This window comes from Phoenix dactylifera, chromosome 1, assembly GCF_009389715.1.
Source record: "Phoenix dactylifera cultivar Barhee BC4 chromosome 1, palm_55x_up_171113_PBpolish2nd_filt_p, whole genome shotgun sequence".
Taxonomy (NCBI): Eukaryota; Viridiplantae; Streptophyta; class Magnoliopsida; order Arecales; family Arecaceae; genus Phoenix; species Phoenix dactylifera.
Window position 1 is genome coordinate 27,300,875 of NC_052392.1, and position 10,348 is coordinate 27,311,222.

At 37.6% G+C, this 10,348-nt stretch overlaps 1 protein-coding gene across 1 annotated transcript; it reads right to left on the reverse strand.

The window, feature by feature from the left end:
- Positions 1-7,641: 7,641 nt before the first annotated feature.
- On the reverse strand, positions 7,642-8,382 carry LOC120104610. Its single transcript, XM_039116052.1, has 2 exons — positions 8,255-8,382; positions 7,642-8,148 (listed from the first exon to the last, which is right to left on the reverse strand). Exons 1-2 carry the CDS (start codon positions 8,291-8,293, stop codon positions 7,786-7,788), a joined length of 402 nt encoding a protein of 133 aa, XP_038971980.1. The 5' UTR covers positions 8,294-8,382; the 3' UTR covers positions 7,642-7,785.
- Positions 8,383-10,348: the final 1,966 nt, after the last annotated feature.

Here is a 10,348-nt window from a genome sequence, read left to right on the forward strand (position 1 = left end):
AATTTTGATTTGCGGATGGGTGGATATTTCGTGAGTCCAAGATAAGGATGAGTTATGACGTCTGGAGTTTACGGGTCGGCACGATTTGGGGAATAACAGACATTTAGATGGACTTCAAGATTTTGGGGAAACCACTAGCTTACAGGTTCTACTTCATTTCCAACCTAGAAGCAGGGTGGTCCATTTCCAGCAGGTTCTGGCTCTGTTTTGGTTGAAGCCATGCACTCTGGTTCTGGTTCTGTATTTTATATATCTTCGCTGCTTGATCTCATCTATGATGTAATCTATATTACTCTATCATACACTTCATATTTGCAATCAAGATTTCGGCTCTTCTTTCTACCCCCCCAAAAAAAGGATTTTTGGGAAACCAGCATGGAAAATTTAGATACATGCAGTGGATTCCATGCTATAATGCTTCAGTTTTTCAAGTATAGGAAATTCTTAGAGAACATTTAAGTAACTCATAAAAAAGTCTCTCTGTTAGTATGGAGTGCGCCAAAGCAACTAAATAGACGATCGCACCATCCTAATGTTCTTGTACTTTACTTGACTCCCTCCCACTTTCGGTAGCGTTATTCAATTTTTGAGACCCAGAGAAGTAGGGGGTGGCATGTGGAATTTCTGTTTTTCAATTGCATTGGGAAAAATGTACCAAAACTAGGCAGATAGATCGACTCTTTTCCACTGCTAAGGGAGAGCAAGAAGCTAAACCAAATGATTATTTTTTTCACTAGTGCCTCTCTTTTTTTGCAGGTACTAAGTGTCTTCTCACTAGTCACTACCAACCAGCAGACATCATATTGCTCTCATTGAATTGGTATAAATTGTGCTATTAAATGAAGCAAAGTGATTGATGCATGACACATGAATGGCCATTATTTTCAGTAAGTTTTCTGAATTATCATATCATTGCTCTTTTTTCTTTCTTTTTTTTTTGCCACTTTTTTCTTATTACATTTCAAATATTTCCTATTCTCATGATTTTTTTATTTAAAATCTCAATAATCAATAGTTATTACATAAAAAATTATAATTATTTTTAGACTGAGGGAACAATGGGAGGACTGCTACTCACTCATAACTACCCTCGAACTTCAGGTCCTTACTTCACTTCTTAATCGAGGGTTATTTTACTAGATTGAAATCGAGTAATCTTGAAGGATTCATTGTCAAATGCTCCAAATACAGTAAGGTGCTAAATCAAGTCAGGAGTACTAAGAAGAACTTGATGATTTCACTCTCCAATTTCAATCTAGCAAAACCCTGAATTTGCCATACCCTTTGTTGTGGCCTTCATATCCAAGATGGTTGTGGCCTAAACGACTTGCCCATGAAGCAACCAAGACTCTAGGAACTTCAATAGTGCTAGCTCGCTATTCAAAGATCCAGGAGCAAAGTTGGACATGAAATCCTAGACCAAGGAATCTAATAATGGAACAATTTACTGTCAATATAATTCAATGATACAATTGCCAGCATCCTTGAATGGCAATTAGTTCACTGTCAGAAAGCTTTTTCTTCTAGAATCACAAATCTGGAGAGAATTGCTTGGTTTGTTAGTTTAGGACTTTAGTTTTTGACTTCTCTTTGAACTCAGAGGAAACCTATTCATCCTTACATCTACCCCCATCTATCCCCTTGTTAGTTTAGGACTTAGTTTTGGGTGTTATCTTTCTTCTTTTTCTTTGTATGGTGGATTTTACATGTCTCGGACCCAATCCAAAATTTAGATCAAGTCTAATTTCTGAATCCAACCTAACACAAAGTTCATCATTGCCACCGCCCTTACCACCTTCATCGCCTCTAACACACAATTGTTGTCATCATTGTCACATCTACCAAGACGTCAACATACCCACTCCCATTATTATCATTGACACCATTATTGCCACCTCCGCCACATAGTTGACACTTTCACCATCGCCATTACTAGCACCGCCTCTATTGCACTATCGCCGCCATTATTTGGCTCTGCCACATTACTGGAGCGCCCACTAGCACCATTGTTGCCACCACCCCTACCACCAACAATGCCGGCACCTCCATCATATTTGTCTCTATTACTATCACCTTCAGTACTATCGCCAAATTTATGTTTTTACACACACATATATGTGAAATATGTTGATATTTTTAAAATTAAAAAAATAAAACTTTTATTTTTTTATTTTAAAAATAGTAAAATGAAAATAATGCCAAATAACACCTAATTTACTCTCGAATCCTCATTTCCATAAATGGGGTTAAAAATGGAATTATGCAATCATATCCAAATACAAGAATTAGTTAGCTTCTATTTAAGAAACAACCACCTAACCACCAAAACAACCTTACATTTCTATTATATAATGATGCTTTATTATAATAATTAAAAGTTTTAAATAAAAATATTTAAAACAATGTTCTGATATTTTATCATTTAATAATTAAATTGATAAGAAACTTAATTCTTTTCTTTTTGATAAGCAAAAAAAAGCAATTATACTTCATTTTCTCTTTATGGTACTTTTAAAGCTTTGAGGTTTAAAATATTTAAAATATATCAATAACTTTTACATATTCCTACATTTATATATAATTTCGCTTACAAGTTGTCTAAAAACTAAGTAATTCATGATTTTATCTATATTATGATAGGCAGCGTTTAATATAAAAAATCATTATTATTCTATGTTATATACTTTATTTTAAATTTTTAATATATTTTATTGTGAAGTAGGTTGAACTAGTGACTGAGACCCTTGGTTGGGTCAGTCATCATGTAGATCTAATAAGCATGCCTTAGACTTATACATCTTGACCCATGCATCACATGCAATCTGGATATATTCTATTACCGTACATTAAGATTATGTCACTTATGTTAGTTTTTATTATTAAACTTTGCTCAAAATTTGATCTATATCTAAACACTATCAAATTTGTATTGGCATTTGAATAGAAGAAACTGGATATAAATAATATCTGACCTATAATATCTATTTAAAACAAATATAGATATGCTTAATATTTGATTTTTATCCATGTCCATTTAGAACAAATATGGATACTAATTTTAATATTTATTTAATATTTGTATCCAAATTTCTATATGTTGAAAAGATATAGATACTGATATGGATGCAAGTATTCAATCCATACCAATATCTTTGATCCATATCCAATCCATTTTCAATACTCTACCCACGGACCCCTCCCCAGGTGGTACACCACCAACAAAGACTAATTACAAAATCATAAACACGTGCATGAATTTATATATTATGATTATAATAGATTGATCTGCTTCGTGTTGGATTATGTTGCTTTATTCCTTGATAAAAAATTTAACCATTTTAATTATTTTTACAAATCAAAATCAAATTGGCCCTTGATAAATTCGGGTCAATTGCAATCAATAAATTCACGATAGTTCGATTTTCATATTAACCCAAACCATGTGCACTCCATGAATGAACACACCCTTCCCAAGATAAGTTATTGTATTACTCAGGATACGTTATAATATGTCTTATATATCTCATCATAGTTAAAATGAAAAAAATACCACAAATTTATTTAACAAACAAACCATTCATAATCAAGAAATCGTGCAATTTTATAAAGAAAAAATTACCAGAAGACCACCCTCTACTTAAGGTGAGTTTCACTTATCCCCTCTTACTTAAAATTTTTTAATTAAATTACTTAAGTTCATCAAGTGATGCAATGTGGTTTTACCATCCAACCCCATTTCCTTCAGCTCATGGGACTTCATGATGTGATGGTCTTGTGATGTGTTTAGGATTAAAATTTTCTTGACTTGGAGGTACTTCTTAATGGTGGAAGTGCATGGTGCACAACTCAAATCAAGCCAACTAGGGCTTGGGGCTTCTCTTTAGCTAGTCAGAGAGGGGGAAACATAGCTTCTCATCTTTGTAGCAAGCCAACCAAGCCCGCTCTTCGATTCCTCTTCAAGTCTCTAGTTCCTGTTCCTCTTCAAACCATCCTGTTTAGTATTAACATTGTGGAAGAAGGGTCCCTCTGAGGACTTCCTAACTGGCCGCAAACCCTATTTATGGTTGACTTCTACATACAATCTTGAGTTTGAATTTCATGACTCCTTGTATCTATAGGTGAACAGGGAATGTGGGCATTGCTTCTAGCATGATCCTCCCACTTCTACACATGAAAACGAGATCATAAATAGGCTTCTCCAATGCAACAAAAAACTTCAGAATAAGCTCCAAACTGCAAGGCTAATAGGAATAACTTGGTGTGGGTTGGCATCTTGGATGAAGGTTGGGAGTTTTTTGGCTTTTGACTGGAATGTCAAATTCACCTTTACGGTCTGCTGTAGAAGATGGTTAGGACTATCATCATGGGTTGGGATTGTCATGATGGATTCCAGATGTTAAGTATGAGGGATCTATGTAATGGTTCAGAACTGTCATGTTTTCTATAATGGATTAGGAAGTTTTAGGGTAGACAATTTATTGTCTATGGAATTTATGTACGGGTATTATGCAGATCGGAAATGTTGTTTTGTTTCTTGTTGCAACCCTCTTGTTTTGCACTATCTAAGCTATAGCACAAACCTGTCCACATAAATCTAGTATGTTTGAGATGCATGGAAGTGAATTGAGAGCTGACGATGAATTGATAATCAAATGAGAAAACATTTGAAATACGATGTGACAATGTAATGTTGTTCCACTAACCAAAAAATCGTCTCATGTTTACCCAAGTTTCACTTGCCCTCCACCCCTCATGCTTACCCTAGTTTCATTTAACGGCCTCCTTTTTAAAAATTATCAATTAACTCCCTATATTTCATTATATAAACTGGAATGGCTGAAACAAAATATATTTTTTTCAATATGTACCTCCTGTAAAATCTACTCAATTTAGAACCAAATTACAGCTTCCACTATTTACAAAGTGATAATTACATAAACAAAATGTCAGTCCCATTTATTTGGTGATCACTATTCAAAGCTAATTGCCATTGGTTAGTATCCGTAGCCAAACTCTAAAGTAAATAGTGATCAGTAATAACTTACCACTTCTTTTAATCCATCTCTGCTAAGCCTCCCTTGTTTAGAGTTCAACCATTCAAATAGCAGAATACACATCATACCATCATAAGTAGTTCTTCCTACATGACCAAGTAAGATCACTGCACACATAAGTTAGTTAAAACACAGCAAAAGAGTTCTTCTATTACAACCTTAGCAAATAACTTATCCATAGAAAATGCAAGACAAGGGCTTAACATTGATCTTGTGATCAGTTATTGTTTCATATTCATTCACGTCCACAAAGCCTCTCCACTAAATCATAGAAATATTATATCTATTTGACAATGCAATGTAGTTTCAAGTTATAAACTGGAAACAATACATAATTGATATGCAGAAAAGTAGTAGGCCCATTAATTCTCCTCCGAATCTACCAAAGAATCAACCACAATTCCAACTATAGTATCCACCCAAACTGTTAATCAAACAATTTGGTTTGCATTCATTCACATCCACAAAACCTACCAAGTTACTGCTCTTATACATTAGTCCTATTAGATCTTGCAAAGAAGGAGCTGAAGCAAGCAATTGGCTTGCATCTCTATGAGAGGGGCATTGAATCCCATGCATGGGTGGAGGTACTCTTCTAACTCTCCGGGTCCCATTGGTATGTTGCCGACTTCTTGTAACCGCCACAAATTAATCAAGTGAGTCATGACAAATAGGTCAGATGCAAATGAATATTAGCTACACTTTTAGGAAGCAAAAAATGCTATAGTTTATGGATATCAAAGCTATGAAAAAGGCTTTGTATAGGATCACTTGAGATGCATTATTCCTTGATGCACTCATTTTTTCTGACTTACCACTTGGATCTTGTATCTTCTTGTGAGTGGCTGGCACTTGGCCACCTTCCTTTCTTTGGCCTTTTGCATTTCCTTGAATTGTAGCCCCATTAGGCAATCGGAACATCCGAGAGAAGTGCCACTTCTCCTTATTCTTTTAGAGTTCTTGGGATCATCTTCCATGCATTTTGGGTGCTAGGTGGTTCTCCTTAGATATGGGGGAGCAACGAGTTCAAATGGAGCTTGGTTACATTTTTGCATGCCAGGGACTAGCTAAATGACATGCTTATAGGCTTTCATGTAGGTTTCCTTGGATTGGTAATGACTGACCAAACTCTTAAACATCCTTTCTCATGAATAGGTGTATAGAAATGCTGCCACATCATGAAGCATGGGCTCTTGATGTAGCCACTTATATCTCCCTCATCCACCCTTTTGATTTCTTGCATAGCCTTCTCAAAGTCATAGGTAGAACTTGCCCTTACTTCCACAAAGTCTCCCTGCATGTCCTTCCCTTGTACTGCTTCCAAAAATTCTCATGCATGTTCCTCACACACCACCTGTGATCAATATTTGGGGGAGTCATTGGAATGTCTCCATAAGAACCTACAGAAGGGATATCAAACAATAAATTAAGTTTGAAAAGGTTTTGTACAATATTAAACCACAACTAAAGAAAAACTACCTTTTGACTATTGGATATAAAAGTCCATCGATGAATTTTCTAGGGCCTGGGACCTAATGTCAGAAACGAAGTCCAACTACCCTTGGTTTTTAGCCTTTGCAAGTGCCCAGGCTGTAATAAACAAGTTGTCATTCCCATGTTTTACAACTGTTGCTAGCAGATAACTTCGAAATGATCCTTTAAGATAGCATCTAACATCAGCAATCATAGGCCTAAAACTATTTAAAAACTCTTTTTGTAGGCACCAAAACAAACATATAGCTTATACTATCTCCTAGCCTCTTCACTTCCATCTTCATTTTGTTTCGGGGGTTAGTTCACTTGATAACTTCACATTAATCTCAATGATGGATATATTGCTCCCTCCAAGTGTCATGCCCCAGATCCGGAATATAATATGGTTATGCTACCAAGGGGTACAACCCACATGTTCTAGCTTTTAAATCTATCATAACAAAATATACACTACCAGAAAACACGCGTATAGTGACGGAGATTCCCGTCACTATACCGTGTTTCCGGTTACTAATATGGAATTTGTGACCGGAGCTCCCGTCACTGACTTGGTTACAAAAACACGCGTCACTAAATTCTCAGTGACGGCAGCGATTCCCGTCACTAACCTCCGTGACAGAACCGCCGTCACTAAGCCGTTACAAATTCAAAAATTAAATATTTAAGAAATTATGTATTTTCCGTCACTATCCAGTTGCGGAGTTAGTGACGAAGGTAACTTGGTCACTGATTTTGTCACAGAATGCGGTCACAAGTTTGGTCACTAATCTGTCACGACCTTTAGTGACAGATTTAGTCGTCACAGACATGGTCACACATTTTGTCACTACATTTGTCATTAATCCCGTCACTGACCTAGTGATAAGTTTATGGTCACTAATTGGTTACAAACGCGCTGAGCAAAATCAATTTTTATTGACCAAAATTCTGTCACTAAGTTTATGACTGCTCGTCACAATACTTGGTAAACAATTTAGTAACCAAAATTTGGTCACCGATCACAATCTAATAACCTGGTACATTTGGTACATTGATTGGCACATAATAATAATAATAGTAATATCATTAATAGCAAAGGCATTCAACATTACGCAAAAGCCATTTTAAATGTCATTCAAAATTGGCATCAACATGTCCTGAATCCATCAAAATCAAAGTCTAAAAATATGTCATAAAGATCAACAGAGATTTCATTCCTCCTAGGAATGCAAAGACCTATCATCTAAGGCAAAAACAATTATAATGAAGCATGATCAGCAGAACCAGAATCACCATTACTCCCCCGATCTGCATGCCTTGGTCCAAAGCCAATCTCTTCTCTCATCTTTTGAAGAACCTCCTCTTGCCATTTTTTCTTTTCCTGCTCAAGAATACGTAGAAGGTCTTCATGAGTGTACAGCTCTGGAGCTTGACCTGTAGAGGTGGAAGCAGATGATGATTGCCCAATAATTCCAGTGAGATCCTCTAGGGGACTAAAGCCATAGACATGGCCATGAGTTGGGACACCAGTTGCCTCAAACCACAAGTCATAATCACGTGGAGGAGCATCTGAGGTGGAGGCATCACCATATTTTTTGGAGTATTCAGCTGAATACTTTGCCTGCAAGTTGATTTAAAAGAAGAGAAAAACATTATGGTGGATCAAACAAGAGATAAACATGAGCAAGCTCAATAATATTTATGAATCATAAAAAAATTATACTTACCATGACAACTTCACTTCTCTTATCTACATATCCTCCCATGCCTTGCTTTGTCTTATGCGTCCGATTAAAAGATTCAGCTATTGTTGGCTCCCTACCTAACTTTAATTTCTACAAAAGAGAAAAGAAAAAATTCATTAACATATAATGGGCTAATTTAAGATGATTGAACAATAATATAAAAATTATTATAGAAATCTAATTGAATAAAGATATGTACCAGTCGTTCGTCATGATTGACAAATGTGATTGATCCTCCACAGTTTATAGAAAATGGGTTTAAGATTTTTTAAACAGAGCTTATTTTAGACAAGTCTCTCCACTCAAGCAAGTTGGACTGCAAATGGACAACAAGGAGAACATAAATCAAAGTAGCAATTAAAATTTTGAAAATTCTAATTCTATCAGCAGAGTAACAAATAGATGCATTTACTAACCAGAAGAACACCTACATACATACATACCAAAACCAAAAAAGAGAAGGGATGAAAAATCCCTCCTCTCGGGAAACATATGTTTAATCAACATACAAATGGCAGTGGTATCATTATTGCAGAAAGTGCGCTAAGGAAATCAGTGAATAAAATTGCAAAATTACAACATCTAGTCAGAACGTTATAGTTGCAGACTGCACTCATCCAAATATATTTAAAAGTCTTTTGAGGCTGGTGGTGGTGGCTTTCTGGTAACTGCTACTATACATGAGCTGCAAAAATGACTATTGAACCAAATTTTTAGGACCACCGATGAAAGGCTGGTAAAAGGACTAGCATAAATCATCAAAATAAGAGTTGAAAAGCTGTAAAAATCCATCCAAGTGGCGGTTTCAACTTTTAATAGATCATAGCAAAACAATAATCAGTGAAGCAGTCTAAATATATGCAAACCATTGGTAGGACTAACAAATGTGTCAGAATAAAAATGCATAATATTAAGGAGCTCCTCAAGTACAACATTATTTTTGTCTATTTTAGCAACAGTAAATTCGACACAGTGCCGGTATCATGATTTACCCAACCAAGTGATGTGTCCAAGTATCATAATAAAAGCAGCTACTCAGATATATCAAAGTTTCTTTCGTCTATTTTAGCAAAAAAAAAAAAAAATCCCTCCTCTCTTTCTCTGTCTCCCGTCTCCACCCAAAACAAAACCACTGTCCCCACTCCCCACTCTCCCACTGTTCCGAGCTCTCTCGCTGCCCCACCACCTCTCTCTCTCTCTCTCTTTCTCTCTCCGGGCTTGGGCAAAATCTACCGGGATCGAGCTTGAAGAGGAGGAGGAGGAGGAGAAAACTCTTACCGGTGACTGTGAGTCGGTGACCGGAGCCGCGGAGGTTGCCGTCCGGGGGAGAAGGACGCGAAGAGCCGCCGGCCGGTCGTTGAAGAGGCGACGACACCGAGAGGAGGCGGCTATCAGGCTCTCAGCGAGGGAAAAGGGGGGGCGGGGGCGGCGGCTCTCAGCGAGGGAGGGGGGCCGGCGGCGGCGGCTCTCAGCGAGGGAGGGGAGGCAGCGGCGGCTCTTAGCGAGGGAGGGGGGGGTGCGGCGGCGGCTCTCAGCGAGGGGGTGCGGCGGCGGCTCTCAGCGAGGGAGGGCGGCGACGGCTCTCAGCGAGGGAGGGCGGCGACGGCTCTCAGCGAGGGAGGGGGGGCGAGGGAGTGGGGGGGGGGGGGCGGCGGCGGCTCTCAGCGAGGGAGGGGAAGGGAAGGGAAGGGAAGGGAAGGACCCAAAGGTTAGGGTTTTTGTTAAGTCGGTTTGCAAGCCAAATTGTATATCTAAGGCTGATTTGGGCTAAATCGGTTTGCAAGCCAAATTTCATATCAAATTATTTTTTATTTATAAGGCTGATTGGACGGGACTTGCAAGGCAAAAATATTTTTGAACTATAAAGCATGGTAAAAAAATTCTATAAAGCAGGAAACTTGCAATAGGGGTGCAAATGGGTCATGGCCGACACCATGAGATTTTAAAATGAGAAGAAGAAATTTGAGTTTTATAGAGAGCGATTGGAATTTGGATTATCGAAGAAATTTGGGCGGAACGGCGGGCACACTTAGTTTCATTTTGGATATTCCTCCTTTTATCTTTTCTTTTAATTTA

Excerpts from the sequence above, each read along its gene's own strand:
- LOC120104610 (XM_039116052.1), bottom strand. The coding sequence starts at position 8,293 with ATGGGAGGATATGTAGATAAGAGAAGTGAAGTTGTCATG. Across the intron at positions 8,149-8,254 it reads AGAGAAGTGAAGTTGTCATG|GCAAAGTATTCAGCTGAATA; the intron begins GTAAGTATAATT and ends ATCAACTTGCAG.